Consider the following 22,947-nt stretch of genomic DNA (forward strand, 5'->3'; position numbering starts at 1 on the left):
TCTCCTTTCCTATAACTTGTCTAGTCTCCTTAATGCCAAACAACAATGCCAGATACTCAGTGAGGTCTCCCTAAATTGATAGCTTTTGTTACGTGGAAGAGAAGGTGAGGAAGAAGAGAAGAAAGAACTTAGAACCTAAAGAGAAATACCGAAAGATTTAAAGACCTTTGGAATAAACAGAACCCAGAGTGAAATCCAACCCTGGTGACCAGTTTGATCAAGCAAACCAAGGAAAAGTTTCATTCAGAGGGTTGTTGGTGTGGTCAGACTCCAGCAGAGATTGTGCTAACATAAGGGGGATCAATTAGGCCAACCAAGACACATATGGGGACCATTGTTCAACATTAACCTATTCTCACCTACCACCCTTGCTATGAAAGCAGGATGTGAGATGAAATTGGGCCCATCTCGGTAAATCTTCAAAGGGTAATAAAAACGTGGAAATGCACCTCCATGCGAGAGTTACCACTTTTTTCCAGATTGCTAGGCTAGAGCTTTCTCTCACTAGAGCCATTTAATTGATTACTAGCATACGGTGTCTCTAATGGGGGTGTTGTAATTGGCGATAAAGCTGTGTCACATTGTAAAGAACAAACTTAAAAACCAATCCAAAATTTTTTTTATTTTTTTTTTTAAATGGTCCCACCTCTTCCAGGGGGCCTGCAGTGCAGCCAAACCCCTCGTAGTTTGGGGCACTGGAGAAACCAAAACAGAATCTGACTCTCATTATATTAAAGGATGTGTTAAACTGCCCATAAGGCTATTATATTTTATGCTGCCAATTTTTTATGGTTTCATAAATAGTGCTATCACAAACATTTCGGGAAAAAAAGGGAGGAAAAAGAGCTCGTGTGTGCTGGAATAAATTCAGTGTATTTTATAGAATACAGCTACTTTGGATTTAGCCTACGGGGTGTGACTTTTCATAAAAACCTAATGAATTTCTAGATTTCCCAGCCATTTCTAAACAGATGCACTTTGATAATCTAAAGGGAATATTTTAAGCCCAGATCCCAAATATCAATGCTTGTAGTATTGCAAATCAGTCTGTCTATTGGGTATGTCGGGCTGCGATCCTTGATAAAAAGTCACAAGTGGTGTTGCATGGGTACTTTCTGTTTCCCTGCCTCTGCAATATTTGATGCTCACATTTTTCCCTGCAGAGCTTTAAGTTGAATGTAGACAGCCATTGTGCTCTAAAGGAAGCTGTGGTGGAAGAAGGACAGCAACTTCTTGAGCTTATTGTATCTCACAAATCAGGTAAATCCTTCTGAAATATTGCAAGCCTTTATGTCTCCAGACTATTAAAGAATGAGGAAGCATTGCTGTAAATTACTGCATATATTCCCTTCCTTATGTATTATTAATATTTACATTATCAGATTGACCTTCAAGATTTATAAATGTTTCATATACTGCATACAATGCTGCGATACTTATAAAATGAAATACTGCCTGCAAATAGTCTGTTCATTTTATTTTGGTCTTGCTGTTCAGCTAAGTTTCAATTGAAATCACATCCCTGAAAACTTCACATGGCATGCTCTTTGATGTAGGTGCTTGGGAAATAACATTAAGATAATGAATGAGGATTGTACATATCTATGTACATGCATATGCATTAGTGTGCTTATAGCTATCATTCCAAATGAAAGGTAGACTAGAGAGTTGAATTTATCAACACCCTCATCCCTCTATCCCTCACTCTCACACACATGTGTTGCTACAGTACGCTGTATGTTATTAAACCTCTTTCTTGCCCCAATATCATTGTATTTTTGAAGCAGAAATTTTGGATTAAATATTTCACCATTTGGTGATGCCTAATCTCATATGAGAAAGTCAGAATGAATTGTAATTCGATTCCTATCTTCAGAATGTAGCCCGACATTGTCTTCAGCCCACATTATATACAAGTGCACATGTACAAAGCCGTACATTTTTAACGAGCACGATGGAGTAGGGAACATGGGTTCAAGTGTTCTAGGAATCATTATTTATTGTTTCATCTCGAGCTTGTGCCACTGACGGGTTTCATTAAGTGAACTGAGTGTAAATAAAATGTGGTACATTGGATTCAACGTGGCTTCCAGAAAACTATATCTCCCACTTCATACCCTTCCAAAATCTGCAGACTCTGTTGTGAGTAATAGAGCAGCTAGGAATTGCGGGGTTGAGGGAGATTTGTTTTTAAAAATGTCTTGAGTTTCTTCCTAATCCGGCCCGTAAAGAAGCCCATTTACAGTCCACAACTTTTGCTTTCCACTTCCTTTCGGAGCAGGACTGAAGGACATGCTGCAGATGATTGCAAGTCAGTGGAAGGAACTACAGAGGCAAATCAAACGGCAGCACAGCTGGATTCTTCGGGCTCTGGATATCATCAAAGCGGAGATACTGGCTACTGATGTGTCTGTAGAGGAGGAGGAAGGGAATGGAAGCCCCAAGGTAAGTGGCTTGAAGTTTGCCGTATTTCCTCTTATTTCCCTCTTCTTTTGAACTAAGCACCAGTGAAGTTTTCTTTCCACCCCTAAGGCTTTTCATTTCTACTGGGTAAACTTTTTTTTATATAAACAAAATGAAATGGCTTACTCTGAAACAAAAGAAAAAAAAAAGCTTAAAACTTTCAAGTTTCCTAGGAAGATGGCTTATAGAGTATGGAGGGGGGTGGATTAGTTGGTGAGGGAGGGGACATAAAACATTTAGTAAACAAAACATAAAGCATCTTTAACATGAATAATCAGAATGGTTTTAAATTGTTTTGTTGCAACTATAAATCACTATAATCAGTGCAATCACTCAGCTCTGACATCCATTAGCCGCTTGGTTACAGCAAATTAACAAAGAAGAGAGAAAGTGATTCATTATCTCATTCCTGTTAATGACTATCAGATGCATTGCCTAATTAGGGAATGGTCATTGTAGTGGGAAGAAGGTCATATGCTTTGCTACAAATCTTTTTGCTCTGAGTGTAAGTCCTCCGTAATGGCGCAAGCCTGGAGTACAACGTGAACCTGAAAAGTATCAATTGGCAATGAGATTAGTCATATTTCAGATGTACTTCCAAAACAACAGATACAAAGGGAGTTTAAGTCATTCATCTTCTCTTTCTGAACCATGGTCTTCCTATTTGCTGACCTTTAGGTGCCCAACAAGGAAAGTGTGATTTTTTTTCTATACAAATTCCCAGAGTTCATTGATTCATTAATAAACACTGGAATAGCTGTGAATGCATAGACTAGCTAGTCTAAACTCTTTCGATAAGAACACAGTTGCTTGGGATACATGGAATTGTGATTTCATTCTTGATTTAGAGAAAGCAATTATGGGAGAAACCCCAGAGTAGAGTTTTCCTTCCTACAAGTGTGTTGCCCTGTGCAAAATGCTGTACAAAATCACCCCCACTCCTCCTCAAAAAAGGAACTTCCATTATTAATGAACAATGATAATGCAAAACAATCTGCCCTAAGGTCATATTAAAAACCAAACAAGTCTAACCCTGACCTCAATGTCTGACCTTTCTTATGCATTTGCTTATAGGCCCAAGTTTTGGTTAGGGATTATGGGAGTTGCTGGCTGTGAATAGGGGAAGGGAGCGGAGCTAGACTGGTGCTAAATCGTTCCAGGGAAAGCTCTGGGCATGTTGCCTAAGTCTGGGTAAGGTAGAGAGTTAAGGAGTGGAAACTCTTCTAACACTGTTCATTGCTAAATTAACTGGCTCTTAGCAGTTCCCTCTTGCTCTGAGTAAGAAACCATTCAGAGGCAGTCCCAGCCCTGAGAAGCTTAGAGTGGTCTACAAAAATTTCCCCATTGTCTCCTGGTTTTGCTTCGGGCATAGAGGAAGTGGGGGTCAGAAGGTCTTTGAGGAGGGAAGGGTAGGCTCTGGCAAATAGGATGAAGCGTTTGACAGGTGTGGGCCTAGCAGAGGGAAGGCATGGAGTTAGTTGGATATAGAAAGTTGTCTGAAGGCATTTTAAGTCGGGTGACTGGAGGAGAAAGGTTTGAGCAGGTTCAGCAGAGAGGATAACTTGGAAAGCTGCATCCAAGACGGACTCCCAGGGGTTTCCCATTTCTGTCTGCATCAAGCAGAAACTCTTGCTCATCAGCTTTCAAACACTCAGTCAAGTCTCTCCAACCTTCTTATCTTCTCTCTTCTCCCACTATACCCCAGCTTGTGTTCTTTGTTCCTTTTAAGTTAACCTACTCCAAGTACCCTGTCTTGTCTGTCCCTCCACTGACTTCTTGTCACACTGTCACGTCCTTCCCCAGTCTGAACCTCCACCATCATATGTGGCAGACTACTGCTTTCCCTATACTCAAAGCCCTTCTCATATCATATCTCCTCCATGAGGCCTTCCCCGATTCGTTTCTAATCTCCCCACCTTATATCTCCCCGGCTGCGACTTCTGGGTACTCATAGCCTCCTGTAGCACTTATGTACATATTTTTATATTCTATTACTTCCTCCTATTTGTAATTTATTTTTGATCTATTGCCCCCACTAGATTGTAGACTCCTTGAGGGTGAGGATCATGTATACTTATTCTCTTGTACCCCCAAAGCACCTTGTACAGTGCTTTGCACACAATAAAAATGCTTGAGAAATGGTGGAGGAAGAAGTAGCAGGATTTGGCAAGAAACATTATGTTATCATTACCAACAGCATTTATTGCGTGCCTATTAGGAACAATTTTTTATGGTATCTGCTAAGTGCTTACTCTGTATCAGGCACTGGACTAAGTGCTGGGGTAGATACAAGCTAATGAGATTGGTCACAGTCCGTGTCCCATGTGGGGCTCAAAGTATTCATCCCCATTTTACAGATGAGGTAACTGAGGCATTGAGAAGTTAAGTGCCTTGCCCAAGGTCACACAGCAGACAAGTAACAGAGCTTAGATTAAAACCCAGATCCTTCTAGGCCCATACTCTATCCACTAGGTCACACTGCTGCAATTGAACTCTTACTGCATGCAGAGCACTGTACTAAGCAGTTGGGAGAGAATAATGCAATAGAGTTGGCAAATATACTCCCTGCCCCCAAAGAATTTACAGTGTAGTAGGGGAGTCAGACAATAAAATAAATTAAGGAGAGGGGAGGTGCCAGAGTTTAAGGATATATACATAAGTGTCATGAGGCCGTGATGGGGAGAGTATAAAAGTGCTTAATGGGTATGGATTCAAGTGCATAGGTGATAAAGGGGAAAATTTCATAAAGTCAGAGAACAATACCTGCCCTTGAGTTTTCAGAGCAGATGACAGTGACGCATCAATGATGAATTTCCCCCTCTAGACTGTGAGCTCTTTGTGGGAAGGAATTGTCACTGTTTATTGTTGTATTGTTCTTTCCCAAGTGCTTAGTACAGCGCTGTGCACACAGTAAGTTCTTAATAAATATAATTGAATGAATGAATGAATGAATCGATGAATTCTAGTTCCTTGCGAGGGGTCTGGGTGAGTGTCATACCCCAACTGGAACAGTAGCCAGATTGGAAGGGTTTGGGGGCGTATGCTGAAAGCGGTGAGGAGATTTGCTTAAGGTGATTCCAGAACTAAAATGTCATTCTTAGATTCCCAGACAAGTGCCTGGACATTGTAGATTGGCTCAGCCTCAGCCTTCAAAAATTAGAAAGGAAGAGAGTTGTGTCATCTGTAAATTGGCTCACAATAATGATAATAGTAATGGTGAAATGTATCAAATGCTTTCTTTGTGCCAGGTACTGGGGTGGATTCATGATAATTAGATCGGAACACAGATCCTGTCCTGAATTGTAACACTGTCAGTCTATCAGTGGTATTTACTGAGTGCTTACCATGTGCTGAGCACTGTTCTAAAGGCTCATATTAAATTAACACAAACTAACACAGAAGGAAACCCAGTTCTGAAATTCAACTCGCCTTACTATCGAAGCTCTATGATAATCAGAATGACTGGAAGGAAACTGACCAGATGACAACTGATTGAGGAATAACTTCTTGTTGACCTTTCATTGTCACTACTGGCATCAGAGCAAGATCTGCTCTACATTGCTTCCTTAGCACAGTCCTTTATAACAAAGGACATTTGTCATGCTGTAGCATTAAATAGGGTCTCACAAAAAAAACCAAAATTCCAGTTATTGCCAACTTAATGCTTTTACCCATATGCTGTGATTTTGTAGCAGGGCATATACGAATAGCGTCTTGACTGTATAGGCAAATCTTGAAGTTACAATTTTCCATTTAATCTGGGAGCAGGAGCGAGTAACTAAAATTAAAACAGAAGCAAAAAAATAACTCTAGAATTCACCTCCTGTTTACTTCAGAAGCTATAGTGAACCTGAGAAGCATAATAGAAAATCTAAAGAATATATCTAGGGGGTATTTTTCTTTTTTACTGTGTTTGAGAGACTGTAGAAAAGGACTTGGTCTTAGAAATCTTGTAAAGAAAAAGAATAGGAGGAAATTCAAAGACTGTAGGAAACTTTTCCCTCAGGACTCTGCTGCATACCTTATTTGTTGTATTTCATTTTTTTAAAGTGTTTTCCCAGGACTATGGGGTCTTTTATACATGGAAATGGAGAAAGAAAGAACAAAATATAGCAATTCTGGAAATATAGCTTCAGCACTCGCAGGCAAGGAATAGAAAATTTGCTTGTAATTATACATTTTATTGTCTAACAGTTTTTGTGATAGTTGATCACCTGGAATTGGGCTTTCAGTATGTTAAATTTTGAATTCTGGGAAGGGATCGAGGGATTTGAAGACCCAGTGAATACGTAACCCCTCACGAACAGTGCATTCTTTTTCTGACCTTTCACAGTGAAAATAAAAACTAAGAGCAGGAAGGACTCTTGAAACTTTCCTTTGCTACAGAACATGCAGCCCTCTCTGGCATCAGCTAGAGTACTCAGAGTAATTGTCTGTTGGCTAACTAAGGTTTATTTCTTAACAGTAGTAGCAATGGAAGTTTAGATGTTTTTAAGAAAACATTATTTTGATTACGGCTCTACCGTTGACAGGAGAGTTGGCATTGAAATGGCATAGAGGAGCAGCGTGGTTCAGTGGAAAAAGCACGGGCTTGCGAGTCAGAGGTCATGGGTTCAAATCCTTGCTCCGCCAATTGTCAGCTGTGTGACTTTGGGCAAGTCACTTAATTTCTCTATGCTGCAGTTACCTCATCTGTAAAATGGGGATTAAGACTGTCCACGTGGGACAACCTGATCACCTTGTATCCTCCCCAGCACTTAGAACAGTGCTTTGCACATAGTAAGTGCTTAACACATGCTATTATTATTACTATTATTATTGAAGCAACAGTACCCAAAGCAGACAGCAACAGCTTACTTTTAGGGGTAAGCATATTTGAAGCTTTTGTGTGAGGATGTTGAAGGTGACTTTGTTGCCCTCCTCTAATTGTGCTGGTGAAAGGATTGTAGGAAAGGGAATAGTCTGGTTGAATTCTGAGGTGATCTGACTATAATCTTACTTCTTCAAGGCCTGTTTTGAAGTCATAGTCCTCCATGGTAAAGGGCACCAGGCATCGGAATTCTCAGGGTTGTGTTTTCCTTGGCAATGGGCTCCCTTATGGTTGCTTTGAGTCATTTCTTAGGCTGTTTCCTCAGCCTGCAAAGATTAGGAAGGAAGAGGCATGTGGTTAAAGCCACTAGATTCCCTGGGTTAGGAGGGACAGTCCTGGATCTTGATATTCTGTCCCCCAGAAAATTCCCCTTGTTGGAAGGCCTAGATTTTCCCATTCTATGTCTGCGTCCAAATAAATAGGATGAAGTGCCATGGTACCGTCCTTCCTTGGGCTTAGTGTTTTCATGGCTCAATCTATCCCCACTTACATCCTGCAACAAGTATGGCCACCAGGTAAGTGAAGGACCAGGGCTGCAAACAGCCCAGCTGCCTAGCAGCTTGCCTTGAGAAGTGGGATTTGGGATAGGGCCAAGCCAACCTTTCTAGCATCTAAATTGGCAGAGTCTGGAGCGGAGCAGGAAGGAAAACAGAAAACAGGAGCTCAGGTAAATTTCCAGTCCTGGGACCTGCTTTATAGGATTGTTCTTCATAGTGTTGGTTCTGCTTAGGGGGCTGTTTACCCCTGAGATAGTGTATCTGAAGTTTGGTCCCTTCATCTGATGCATACTTACCTGTGTAAACCTGATTATCTTTCGTGCTCCCTGATATTCATTCATTCATTCAATCGTATTTATTGAGCGCTTATTGTATGCAGAGCTGTGTACTAAGCGCTTAGATATAGTGTGGGATCTACTCCTGCACTTCAGAATCTGTACATGGTCAAGCCCAGGAGGTAATAATAATGATGACATTTGTTAAGTGCTTACTGTGTGCCAAGCACTGTTCTAAGTGCTGGAGGGGTATACAAGGTAATCAGGTTGTCCCACATGGGGCTCATACTCTTAATCCCCATTTTACAGATGAGGTAACTGAGGCACAGAGAAGTTAAGTGACTTGCCCAAAGTCACACAGCTGACAAGTGGCAGAGCCGGGATTAGAGCCCATGACCTCTGACTCCCAAACTCGTGCTCTTTCCACTGAGCCACACTGCTTCTCTTGTGATATGATGCCTGTTTTAGCTGTTTGAAAAATGACTATCCAAAGAAACAGTAGCCAGTTTTAGGTATCAGTTTCCAGATGTCCCTCATGTGAACTTTGGGCGGCTAAGTTGTTTGGGTAGTTTCCATGCATATGTGTGGTTTTGTATTATTGTCTCCCAGTGGGAAAATGGCTTTGTATCTCTATTACAGTGTTATAGGGTTTCATGTTCCATAGGCTAACCTGATTAGCAATGTTCTTCTTGGAAAATAATATTAGAACAGTGAATGACAATGTTTTATATATATATATATATAATGTGTGTGTATAAACATAATATAATAATGTACATAATATGTACACATATAGCTGTGTGAATGTATATATATGCATATATATGTGTAATATATGTCATTCATTACCCTACGGTATTTTCCTTCCCTTCTGCATCAGTATGTCCCCAGGCTCTTTGATACTCACCCTGTCCCCACAGCACTTATATGACCATATATTTATACTGTTGCTTCCCTTATCTGTTATTCAAGTTAATGCCGCTCTCTCTCTCACACCAGATTGTAAGCTTCTTAAAGGCAGGAATCATGTTTATCTATTCTATAGGACTCTTCCAAGCACCTAGTACAGCGCTGTGCACACAGTAAAAGCTTAATAAATATCATTGATTGAGGTACACAAATATGTATGTATATTGGAAATGCTCCTTCTTTAGTGTCTGAGGCCCAGGAGAGATAAATGCAAGGTGCATTGTCAGGTGGCAGGACAAGAGTGTCTGTAGTCAGAGAGGTAGTGTGGCTCAGTGGAAAGAGCATGGACTTTGGAGTCAGAGGTCATGGGTTCAAATCCCAGCTCTGACAACTGTCAGCTGTGTGACTTTGGGCAAGTCACTTAACTTCTCTATGCCTCAGTTACCTCATCTGTAAAATGAGGATTAAGACTGTGAGCCCTCCATGGGACAATCTGATCACCTTGTAACCTCCCCAGCACTTAGAACAGTGCTTTGCACATAGTAAGTGCTTAATAAATGTCATTATTATTATTATTATTATAGTCAGAATGAATGGAAACTAAAAACATCAAATTAAATTGTGCTTAAAGATGTAGCAGTGAAGGAAACAGACTAAGGTATTGCCATTATTAATGGAATTTTGATGGCAGTACCTTAGCCTATTTCCTTCACTGTGCTGTGTCTATGCTGTGTTTACTGTGAGACCAAACATAGAGTAAGCTTTGCTTCCTTCCTGCCGTCTTATCATTTCCATGTAAGCACACAGTGAAACATGGTGTCTTATGTAAGTTGGAGTATCTTAGATCTAGCATAATAGATCACCTAAGATTCAGCTCATTTTAATTGGGATGCTGGCAGACTCAAGTGGAATAGGTTTCTTAATGAAAGCAAAAGAATAGTAAATGCATTCCAAATTCCACTCAGAAGCCTCCTGAAAAGTCAATACCTAATACTGTGTGAGAGATGTTTTCTACTGTAGTGCTTCACAATCCCCTTGCAGCTGTGACTGAATCAAGCATTACAGCATTGGGGGACACCTGGGCCACTCTGTCGTGAATTCTACGGACAGTTTTTGGTTGTCTCCAAAAGAGTGTTGTTGTTTTTTTAAATGGCATTTATTAAGCACTTACTATGTGCAAAGCACTGTTCTAACGTTGTCATGAAAGCAACATGAAGGGAATGACCATGGGGAAGACCATGGTATTGTGGATAGAGCATGGGCCTGGGTGTCAGAAAGTCATGGGTTCTAACCCTGGCTCTGCCATTTTGTCTGCTGTGTGACTTTGGGTAAGTCACTTAACTTCTCTGTGCCTCAGCTCACCTGTAAAATGGGGATTGAAATTGAGTCCCACGTGGGACAGGAATTGTGTCTAACCTGATTTGCTTGTATGCACCCCAGAGCTTAGTATAGCGCTTGGCACGTAGTAAGCACTTAACAAATACAATTATCATTTTTATTATTATTATTTTGTTATAAGAGATTAATGTGGCTTCCTCCGGTCTCCTTGCGGCACCATGAAAATGACACAGCATCAGATGGATATAGAGGATGGATCCAAGAAGCACAGGTCTAGACTTCTCCTACTACACTGAAAGCTCCTCCAGAACAGGGATCGTATCTCTCAAGTGCCAACTATATTCTCTCAAGAGCTTAGTATAGTACTCTGCACTAAGTAAGAGCTCAGTAAATTACATTGATAGGTCTACAGGTTTTTCTCAGTCTCTTACGAAAGATGCTTGATAAACCATTAAGGGTATGAAAAAAGGTATGGATCTAATAGTTGGTCCAGCTATGTATGACAAACATAACTGCTATTGTGGGCATCTTAAAGAATAACATTTGGTTCGGCAAGAATGTGTGAATGAATTCCATGATGTCTCTGATCAATTCTGGGGAAATTGTCACTTGAGTGAGGAGGTGGTTTGCTTTTCTTCCATTTAGCTCAACAGAGCTTCAGCACAAGATGGCTAATCTCTGCAGATGCCAAGGTGTGTGTTGTGTGCAACCCTTAAATCTAGAGAGAGCAGAAACAGTCTGTCAGGAAACCATCTCTCAGAAGCGGCTGAGTCATTTTAAAGATAACTTAGTGTGGTGGTTGTGATTAAAATGCATTGTTTTTCCTTCCAAAGGCATAGTAGACTTTGTTAAAGGCAATAGGGAGAGTAGAATATACTCCCTTATTAGGAATTGTGTGTAAAAACCTTTGGTGATTAATAATAGCCATTCTTTGGAAGTGTGAAACAATTACCCTACCCCTTGTCCCTTGGAATGTGTTGTTTCTGGCCAGGTTGGGGCCAGAGGAGCTTTGGTGGCTGGGTTTATTAAGTCACCCAAAGCCCCTTATAAAATGGCCACTTTAAACCTAAAGGAGTGTTTTCTTGCATTCACACCTGCTTGCTCTCCCCACACTTCCCAAGCACTTTGGATTTAGATCATACCTAATGCCCAAGGAGTGGTTTGCAGCCCAGCCCTCTCCTTCCCACACTCCAGAGATCCTAGGGTGTTCCTCAAGGTGGGTAATGGAGTAAATGTACCCTCCTCATCTCCATATTTCCATGTTGTTGGATCACCACCATTAATTTGCCTGGACACACAATCTGTGTTCCCTACTCCCTCGTATTGTACCCTCCCAAGCACTTACTACAGTACTCTGCACATAGAAAACACTCAATAAATACCATTAATTGAACAATTGATTGATTTAAGCTTGTTGTGGGTCATGGAGTGTGTCTGTTATATTGTACTCTCCCGAGCACTTACTACAGTGCTCTACACATAGTAGGCATTCAATAAATATGACCTCATTTGTAAAATGGGATTTAAGACTGTGAGCCCTATGTGGAACAGGGACTGTGTTCAACCTGATTAGCTTCTATCTACCCCAGCATTTAGCGTACAGTGCCTGGCACATAATAAGCGCTTAACAAATGCCATTAAAAAGAGAAGAGATCAAGGCACAATGAGTAGGCTGTCTTGAGAGAAATGAAGCTTGTGAACTGGGTAGCAGTGAGAGAGGAGTGAGGCTATGTAGAGGAGAGAGAGCAGATTGAGTGCCTTAAAACCATAGGTCAAGTGTTTCTGCTGGATGCAGAGGAATGGACAACATTGGAGGATTTTGAGGAGAGGAGCGATGGAAAAGAAACAGTGTTTCAGAAACATCATTTGAGTCACTTCTAACCTGAGAAACATGATGGGCTTCTTCTTTTCTTTCATGAGTTGGCATTTCTGCTGACACTTCGGTAATTGGATACCCACTTACATCAGTGTCAAACATAAGTGTCCAACCACAAATGCAAGACTGTTCCTCTCCAGATGGAGTGGCCACTGACAGCCCTTATATTTTGGAGACATCTGGCTCAGGCCACCTAAACATTTCTCCAGGGAGACCCTTCGGCCCACCTCCCCCCCCACCTCTTACTCCAGAGTCACTGTGTCATCCTCGCTGGTCTGTTGCCTTGGATATGGGTGGTATTTTTGAGCCATGGAACTCAGTGGGAGAAGCTGAGGCAAAGGGAGGCTGGGCACTTAACATAAAAATATGGTCATAAAGGTGCTAAGTGCTGTAGCCATACCAGAGGGGGACAGATTAGATGAAAATCAGACTACCCCTTATAAACAGGATGAATGGCCACCCTAATCCAGAGACATCAATCTATTTTTTCCTTATTTGATAAGAAACCCTGAAGAACTTTTTTTTAAATTATCTTGGAAGAGAAAAAATATGAGGGATAGAGATGGGATCACCAGGTGATTTTTGCACCTACAACTTTAAAGCATAAAATTCTTTGAGGAAATTGAGTGAATGTAAGAGTTATGTGATGGAATTTCTGCTTAGCAACTTTGCCCTGGGTGCGGTGACCTAATTAGCTCTTTTATTAGAATTGTGCCTATAAGATCTTGGAGTTAAATGACCCCTGATTTACCCATAAACCTTTTTACGAGGGACAAAGAAGTGAGGCAGAGCAGTTGTTGTTTGGTCTAGGGTGAAGGGGATTTCTCCTTCTCTATGTGGGGCCCTACTTGCATCACCTGTGTTTTAAATACCTTTCGTGTTGTGGCTTTACCTAAAATGAAGTATCTCGAGCCTCAGTTCAGGAAACTAAGCAGCAACAGAAGTTTATTCTTATTCTGTTCATTGGGTCCATTGGGGTTTGGTGGAGCATGGGGCTCCCAATTGGTAGGAATAAGTCATTAAAGTTTATTTAATAATGTAGCAATTGCCCAGGCCATTACAGCTGCCACCCCAACCCTCCCGCTAAAGTCAAATCCGAGACTAAGAAAACATAAGGCCAACTCTCTGGATCCAGACTGTGACCCTCTCGGTCTACTGTAACTCACCAGGGGCCATTATCCTAATGTTTTCACTGGTGATGTCCATGACAACACGGACAATAACGCTTATGAAATTCAGCCGTAGGAAAAAGCTTCTCCCAGAGCCCCCCGTGACCTCCAGCCCGGTGATTCATGTCAGGTGAGTAGGCATGAAACCTGGTATGGTTCATTCGTACCTGCAGGGAGGCCCAGAGGTGGGCAAACGAGGAACAGACAAAACCTCGGGTATGTTCCAAGTTTGGATATTTCATTACTGAGACCGATCTAAAAGGTCGTGTCGAAAATAGATGCAGGGTGTGTCTTTAGGAAAAGGGCAGCTAGTGGTTTCCTCTGACCTGACTGTGGCTGGGTACTAGGGCTGATGAGATTTGGAGGGTCTTTAATCTAAAGCTCCCTAACAAGATTAAGTGAGGTTGAACCTGGGAAGGTAAAGGTCTCTAAATTGACATAACTTCAAAGGGCAAAACTTGATCAGACCACTATTTGAATATCTAACAAGGTCTAATCCCTGACATTTGAGTTGGTCTATTTTAACCCCTGTACAACCATATCCTTCTCATAGTGCATTAAGAAGGGAGCTTAGCCAACCATAATAATGTTTGTACTGATACATTCCCTAGTCAGGAATACGGAGTGGCTGATGTCGATCTGTCATCATATGAAATGACCAGAAAAATTGGGTTTCTGGGGTTGACGAATAGATGGAGGACTTTTTAAGAAATGTGGTTTTTGCTGATGCTTATCATAGTCAAGCTGATATTTATTAAGCTCTTACTGTATGCTAGGCAGTTTGCTTAGAACTGAGGTACAGACAACATAATCTGATTAGACACGCTTCTTGCCCAACATGGGGCTCACAGTCTCAGAAGTAATGAGAACAGTTATTTTATCCCCATTTTATGGTGAGGAAACAGGGCAGAGAAGTATAAGTATTCTATGTAAATATATATAGAGAGAATATACAGAATATATTCTATATTCTGTATACATTATAGCTATAATTCTATTTATTCTGATGGTATTGACACCTGTCTACTTGTTTTGTTCTGTTGTCTGTCTCCTCCTTCCAGACTGTGAGCCTGTTGTTGGGTAGGGACTGTCTTTATATGCTGACGATTTGTACGTCCCCAGTGCTTAGTACAGTGCTCTGCCCACAGTAAGTGCTCAATAAATACGATTGAATGAATGAATGAAAGAAGTTAAATTATTTACCCCAGGTCATTCAGCAGGCAAGTGACCAAGCCGGGCCTAGCTCTTGGGTTTCCTGAGCAGTCCCCTGCTCTTTCCACTAGGACACCCTGCCTTTATATTTTTTTTAATAGTACTTGTCAAGTACTTACTATGTGCCAGGTACTGAACTATGCTCTGGAGTAGATACAAGGTAATCAGTTTGGACCCATTCCATGTCCCATATGGGGCTCACATTCTAAGTTGGAGGTTGGAGGATTTAATCCCCATTTTACAGATGAGGTAACTGAGGCACAGAGAGGTTAAGTGTCTTGCCCCAAATCACACAGCAGACAAGAGGAGGAGCTGGGATTAAAACTCAGGTCCTCTGACTCCTGGGCCCATGCTCTATCCACTATGCCTTGCTGCTTCTCCTCATTTGATGCTTCATTCATGCCACCACACTTCCACCCGGATTGCAAGTGGAGATCCTGAAATGTTGCTATTCAGGCATTCCCCAAAATAAGCCATTATATAGTCCTCAAATGTGTGGATATAATACAGATGGCTATGTCACAGAGTCCATTTTCCCCTAGGCGTACATGCTATATGTTGGAATCCATTCTAGGAACTCTGGAAGGTTATTATGAAATTCCTCTACCTGCAATATTCCATATCATTAAACATCACTAAACTGTTATTTATTCTCTATTAAAGTAATTCAAAGCATAACATCGAATCATTAACTAAGGAGTTGTTATATGATTATTAATCTTCACAGGAGGCTGCAGAAATATAAGTTTGTTCTGCTGAGTGAGCTTGTGGTTTTTCCACTTTAGAGAAAAATGTGTCCAGCTTAGGTTGAACAGCCTCCTTCTTCCTTTCATAAATGCCCTGTCCTTCTGAACATCTCTGCATATTTTTAAATTCCTCTCCCTATTAGGGTCTTCTTCTTCAATATTCTTTTAAAGGTTCATCTGCTTTTTTGAAAATTGATGCAAGACTTTTTCAGCCAAAACTTTTTACTGTCGATGGAGCCAAGCTTCTAATCTTAGCAGCAGCCGTAACAATCTTCTTTCCTGCCACGCTTCAGCCGAAAGCAGCACAGAATCAGGGCGAGGTAGAATAACAGATATTTTAGCGGCATTTAGCAGTCTTTTCTAGCACACCACGATTCTCTGCTGCTTTTGGATAGAGCAGAAAAGCTGGTTAGCAATTTGTGTTTGGGGATGGATAGGGGAGACAGGGTGGAGAGGAAATTGAATTAGCTGCAGTGATTGTATTTAACACTGGATCTTAGGCTACTTGGGCAGGTAGGGCATGAGGTATCTTCAAAATGGTGGTTGCTTGGAACTGAGGGTATGCCTGAAGTCGGATATTCTAAACGTTTCCATTTGACTGAGGTCAGGAAGTAATGAAATCTATATTCTTTCCAACTGAGATTTCTAGACTAAGTACTGGACCAGAATTACTCAGTTAAGGTCAACTAAACATTTGAACCCTGGATGTTTATCTGAACCTTCTTGTGGTTCATCCATCACCAGAGGGTGAAGATTTTGCATTATGAGGCATTTTGAAACGCTGCCAGCTAATTCAACTCTCTTCTCTCAACCCCAAAGCCTTTCCTTCTTTTTGGGTTGCAAGGGGCTTATTGTAGCTCATTACATGTCCTGATTTTCCTGCAAAGAAGCTTTATAAGTGTTAACTCAAAATCTGTGATAAGGGCCCAGCTGGCAAACATAATTTCTTTCCCCTTAGGGGCCAACTTGGTGAACTTTTTGATATCTGGTTTGCTTCACATTCATTTCTCATTCTCTTGTTTTGGGGTTACATATAAAATTGCATGTATTTTAAAGCTGCATCTTATCTATGAATGTCTTTGTCAGGTCTGTCAAAGAAACATCCACACTTGTTGAGTTTGTGTTTGAAATTCTGAAGTCTTATAAATATTACAGTTTAATTAGTAAATCAGTAGTTGAAATGTTCCTCTTGTGGTTGATGTCTGAGAGTGATTAACTGTGTAACAGAGAACAAAAGGAACACTGATGCGAACAAAGGTTCCCTTAGATAAAAGGTAAATTTGGCTTTCTGAGTGTTATTGCTCGATTTTGTACATTTCAGTTGCTTTTATAATTGGTTTCATTCCACACTAGTTTTGTGTTGTGCTCATACTTGGGCCATTGCTTAGATCAGCAGTTATCTTTTATCTGTGGCACACATAAAATACAATTACTATTCTCCATTGGCTTTATCACAAAGGGGGACCCAGGTAAAAGAGTTTAACAGATAAAATCTATTTGGATATTTTGCATTTTAAAGCCATGTTCTTTCACAATTTACTTTTGCAAACAGATGTTCTGGTGCTGTTGCCAGAGGCAGTTTGCCAGCTTTCTCCCCACATATGGAAAAGGTGGATATTAGAAAGTCGGGGGGCACACACCTCTCCGTACTGAGAAGAAACACAACACTGACAGAGGCATCAGCAGTCCCAAATATGACTTGGCAGCCCCTGGAAGAACTCAGTAACCTTAGATTGCTGAGAAACGTAGGTGATGATGGTTGCTATACCTCCTTTTACAAATGGGAAAGAATTAGACCCATTTGTTGCATTTGAGCAAAGCCTACCCAGGGACCATTAGTTCTTGATTTACATTTTTTCTAAACCATACTTCTGAGGTGAGAATCCCTGAGGGACATTTGATTTCCCTTAAGTATAATGGGAGTTACAAAGGCTCAGTGAGGGAGAGAAAACTCACATTACCCGATTCAATAGTTATTTAGTTACTAGGAGTATGAGCGTCGATTTTGTGTCATTAGTGCCTTTACCAGGTGTTATGAATGGCTTTTCTACTGATGACAAGCAACAGGTTTATCAGTTTGTGGCAGGTAACACTTCAAACAGGCTTTGGGGTGATGACAAGCCCAGGGGAAAGGCAGAAGAAGATACTTAATGAGTTATTTCCATAACTAGAAGTATCAGTTAATTTCATGATGACCAATTGGTTGTAAAAAAGAATATCACTGTTGAAGCATTTCCAGCCCTTCAGGAATATAGCCATTTGTATGATTAACTGCGGGAAAGATCCTTTTTGAATTCCAAGTCACATGCTAAAGATGAGTCAGTTCTCAACCAAGACAATCAAGGGGAAGGAACAGTTTCTGTAGGCACTGTGGCCTGGTGGAAAGAACACAGGCAACTGAAGCATAGTTATGTTACTTGCCCAAGGTCACAAAGCAGACAAGTGGTAGAGCTGGGAGTAGAACCCAGGTCCTTTGACTTCCACTTTCCACTAGGCCATACTGAAGACCATCATTCTGTTCCTTCAAGGAACCTTTGGTATCACTGTTAGTCAGTACACTGACCTGGATGAAAACCACTGGTCTAACCGCTAGAGTATAAACTCTATGAGGGTAGGGATTATGTCTACCAGCTCTATTGTAGTCCACTCTCCTGAGTGCTTAGTACAGTGCTCTGCACACAGTAAATGCTCAATAAATATTGTAGCATGAGTGATGCTAAACTATAGGATGCCCTGGCCCAGGTCCAGTGGCCTATGGGGGATGCTGGGTCTGGGGTAGCACAGAGTACACCCATTCCAAACTCAGGAAAGTACCGAAGTACTGATAGGACAGGGATTTGGTGGGAGCGAGTTGTCGGTTTTGTGACAGTGTCCCTGAAGCATGCACCACTTTTCCAGCTTTACTGCTTTGCTCCAAACCCAGGACCTGTTACTCACCTGGACATAGATGGCCAAGGTTGCTGCTGCCTAGCGAGCAGTGATTCTCTTTGTAGACCGCCTCACAGGGATGTCACCAAGCATCGATTGTCCACCCAAAACGTACCTAAAGTGAAATATTTCAACAGTGATATGCTTATTTTTTTCATGGTGTGTACCAGGGTAGATACAAACACTAATAAACGCTAGGGTAGATACAAGCTAATCAGATTGGACACAGTCCATGTCCCACCTGGGGCTCTCAGTTTTAATCCCCATTTTATAGATGAGGTAATTGAGGCACAGGGAAGTAAAGTGATTTGCCCAAGGTTGCACGGCAGAAAAGTGACAGAGCTGGGATTGGAACCCAGGTTTTTCTGGCTCCCAGCTCCATTCTCTATCCATTAGGTTATGGTGCTTCATTCAAGGACAAGATCATACTAGGAGCTAAATAAAAATAGATTCATCCAGTTGGATAATAATAATAATTATTATTATTATGGTATTTGTAAAGTGCTTACTATGTGCCAAGCACTGTTCTAAGTGCTGGATAGTATCCCCACCCCACTGGCTTCAGTGGAAATGAAGAGACAAGGCACACTAAAAGGGAGGTTGAAAATTTACCTAAGGCAGGGGCAGGTAACCCTGAAACTTAGAAAATTGCAGCAGAAAACACTCACTTCTGCACCATTTCTATTTCTCAGTCTCTTGAAAAACACTGTTCAATAGGTGGATTTGTCTGCCTGACTCTGTCTGACTGCCCCCACTGTGTTAATCATCATATTGCATGTAGAAGCAAGGATCCCCAGGGAGATTATGGGTAGATGGGATCAACGGATCAGTTATTTGAACAAGAAAACCAAGAAAGGAGTAGAGAGCCAAAGGCAGTTGCTGTGAGGGGCTATCTGCATGGATAGCACTTCTTCGTAGAGTGATTTTAAATAAGTGGAAACCAGCTGGCCTGGGACAGTGACCTTCCTTTTTCTTTGGGAGGGACCAGGAAGACTTTCTGTGTCATCGTCTGTCCAGACAGGACAATGTGGAGAGGGAGGAATGACCTCTTATTCTCCTCTTCCTCTCCCTGCTAATCTTCCAAGTAGCCCCAAATGCAAAAAACAAACAAACAAAAAAACCCCAACTTGGTGTTTCTGATCCCTAAGGCCTGCACAATTGTGGCTGGTGTGGGCAGAGTAAATGAAGACAAAGCCCAGACCCAAAATGACGAATGAAAAAGTGCCTCACCACAGTGGGGAGACTCATATCCATAAAATGTGTGACACCATACCCCCTGAATCTGCTGGAATATTACGATTCCATTACCTCAAAAGAAATGAGAAATCCCACCTCTGCATGGTTGTTACCTAAGTTATCACAAGATTTTGAATTGCTGGAACTTGCGGTCTTCTAAAAAGAAATGACAATTTCGGAGCGACCCTCTGGGCCAGTGGACAATGTCTCTGGGTCAGAAGATGGGTGGAGGGTTTCATTTTTATGGATGCTGTTTCAGGCCTTGATTTGCTAGTTAAGAGGCTCTCAGCAGCCTATATATTGGACAATAACATGGGATCCAGTTTGAGGCCTGCCAAATAATCCGGGAGAAATCATCAAACCTGCCCTTTTCTCTGTGCCATAAAACGGCGGATGGAGTATACTAAGTAAGATGAACAGCCTTGTAATTAGAAATGGAATTATGGGTGGTTATTTTTATTCTAAAAATCCCATCAATGGATTTGTCTGCAGCTCTGTTATTACCAGGTGTCATTAACGAGGTGACGAAAACAGGCTTAAAAATGAGTTTCATATTTCTTAGTCACAGTAATGAATAGAAAATGTGGTATTCACCCGGTGTATTTAAAAACAAGGCTAGAATCAATATTTGGATATGTGTAGAGATGAATCTATATATAAAGATGTATTTTTCATTTTTCAGCTTTGTGCACAACATGTTTTGAATGTTAAGCAGAGGGCAAATTAAAATAAATTTAAAGTTGAATTTGGACATGTCAATTTCCAGTTTGGCGAGTGCAGGAGGATTATTAGAAGTTTGTTTTTAATTCCTGAAAAGCATATTAAAATGAACTTTTCTTCCATTTTAAGTAATGTGTATAACTAAACTTCCATCCTACTGTGAGACAGTTTCATTTATTGCTATTTGCAAACCGCTTAGTAAAGATGCATAGTGGATTGGTCTAGAAACTCCTTGAACAGTTTCTTTTGAAATAACACTACATACGTTAAGCTCAATTACACATCCAAACAGCCACAGCACACTTTTGGTAATTTATTCATTGATTTAACATAGTACCCAGAAGAGTCATGCCTGCTGTCAATTTTGTAATATATTATGTTTTAAATATACTCATGCTCACCCATGCACACCATTAAGGTGTGCATAAACCTGTGTTTTTCTCTCTTGACAGCTATAAATGTTTGTTATTATTACACAAAACATATGTTCATGTTGTTTTTGTCTAAATTATTCTATCTGGGGCTATAAAGTTTTAATGTTATTAGTTGCCCTTAGAATTTTAATGTTTCACTGCTGTAACCTTCTTAGGGTTTCTGTGCAATTAAATAGAAACTATTTCAGTGCAGCCTGGAAGAACAATATATTTTCTACAAATAATAAAAAAAATCTTCTTGTTCCATTTTCCTCCAGTGTAGGGAAAATGTTTGCTCAACAGCTTTTTTTTTTTTTAAATTTTATTTTATTGTAAACCCAAAATCTCACCTGGGCCACTATTGTCTGCTGGAGTAGCCTGAGATTCTACACTGTTCCTCTTCTAATTGCTGAACAGAAACGGACCTAGACTCTCCTGGAGTGGCCGGTTGTTCCTTCAGCCGCCTCAGCTTTTCTTAGCTCTCTTCAGCTCCAGGGGATCTGGGCAAGCGCTCCAAATGGGAGGCTGTAGTTTGTTTAGAAGACCAAACACCCACTGCTCATAGGATTCTGCTAGGTAGTTGTGCAGGAATGGGTTCTCTCTGTTCTTTTTCCACTTTGACTTAAGTGAAGATTTAGAGGAACAGAAAGTAAAAGCATCTCCAGGGGTCTTTTAGTCTATCTTCCTGCACCAGGCAAGCAGAACCCACACCATGCCCCACAAGATTGATGGATCTTTCTCCTGTCCTTGATAAATTTGAGAGCGTTCCTCCCCCAGATCCATTTCACTGTTCAAGAGCTCCCACCCACAGGCAGGAGGGTCTAAATTTGAATCAAATTATTGTTGTTATTATTATTATTGTGATGGTATTTATAATATAATAATAATAATGGCATTTATTAAGTGCTTACTCTGTGCAAAGCACTGTTCTAAGCGCTGGGGAGGTTACAAGGCAATCAGGTTGTCCCACAGGGGGCTCACAGTCTTAATCCCCATTTTACAGATGAGGTAACTAAGGCCCAGAGAAGTAAAGTGACTTGCCCAAAGTCACACAGCTGACAGTTGGCGGAGCCGGGATTTGAACCCATGACCTCTGACTCCAAAGCCTGTGCTCTTTCCACTGAGCCACGCTGCTTCTCTGTTAAGTGGGTACTATGTTTCAAGCACCTTTCTAAGCGCTTGGGTAGGTACAAGTTATTCAGGTTGGACACAGTCCCTCTTGCACATGAGGCTCACAGTCTAAGCCTTTAGGGTTAAATTATGTAGCCCTTAGGCTATAGGGTCAAATTATTTATCTTGTCTTTCCTCCAAGGTTGTGGAGAACAGCTGGTCCCCGTCCTTTTACAGGAAAACCTCCTGAAATTCCTGAGACTTAAAGCATCACCTCTGAATAAATACATTTGTGTGTCATTTTCTAGCCCCCTGTGACCCTGGATTCTCACCATCAGTAGCGTTGTCTTTGAAGATGAAGGTTAGCTAAAGAATCCTATGTATTTAGACCTTAATATCTACAGTGAGGTAATTAAGATTTGGATGGTTTGATTTTTCAGATTCTGGAACTGGGTTGTTGGATGCAATGCATAATTTTGTGAAATGTATTTCTTGAATTGCACACCTTAAAAGCTCAGATATTATCCCTGCTGTCTCTAGGACCTTTACTGAGGCTGGGAGCAGGCGGCTGATTGTAGAGGGGTTTGGACCCCATCTCACCCCGTTGCCAGGGAGATGGGCCAGGACCAGGCCCACACTGTATCCTGGCAACAGTCAGGAACAGTCAGTCTGCTCCCTCCTGGTGCCCCTGTCCTGCCAGGGCAGAGCATTGCTCCTGTTTTATGGTTCACTAACCCTCCAGCCTGAGTCAGCTGCTTGATTCTTTGGAGTTTTTACAAGTTCAGTAGAGGTGGCTCTTCTGAGGGATACAGTCCCTCAGCTTAAAGTGAAGGCACAGGTCCTCTCTTGGGGGGGGAGTAGTGTGTAAAGAGAGTGAGTGGCGTGACAGAATGAGTCTCGAATCTTTTCTTCTTGGGGTCACCAGGACTCACGATGATCCCATAGTCTCCCCGGGATAAAGCTGGGTACTAGTTCTGTAGGCAGTGATGGATTTTCTTCTTTTTCCTTCCCAGAGATCAGTGTTTTTCTTCCACTGCAAGGCAAAACACCAGGGAAAATGCTACTTTTCAGCCACATTTCGTACAGTCCACGTCTCGAAATGTTCTCCAGAACTGAGCCTCAAATGGCGAGAGCTTTCGATATAATGAAAACCATTTGTACATCTTCCTGCCGGTTTTATGTAGA

General features: G+C 41.3%; 1 protein-coding gene across 2 annotated transcripts in view; it reads left to right on the plus strand.

The window, feature by feature from the left end:
* The window catches only part of AKAP6 (A-kinase anchoring protein 6), a 309,489-nt gene that overhangs the window by 127,527 nt on the left and 159,015 nt on the right, over positions 1-22,947 (plus strand). For both annotated transcript variants that reach the window (XM_038756213.1, XM_038756214.1), the window contains exons 6-7: positions 1,164-1,260; positions 2,282-2,445. In XM_038756213.1, the coding sequence (XP_038612141.1) occupies positions 1,164-1,260; positions 2,282-2,445 (261 nt within the window). The remainder of the gene's footprint in view (positions 1-1,163; positions 1,261-2,281; positions 2,446-22,947) is intronic.

This window comes from Tachyglossus aculeatus, chromosome 14, assembly GCF_015852505.1.
Source record: "Tachyglossus aculeatus isolate mTacAcu1 chromosome 14, mTacAcu1.pri, whole genome shotgun sequence".
In the NCBI taxonomy this organism is placed as follows: domain Eukaryota; kingdom Metazoa; phylum Chordata; class Mammalia; order Monotremata; family Tachyglossidae; genus Tachyglossus; species Tachyglossus aculeatus.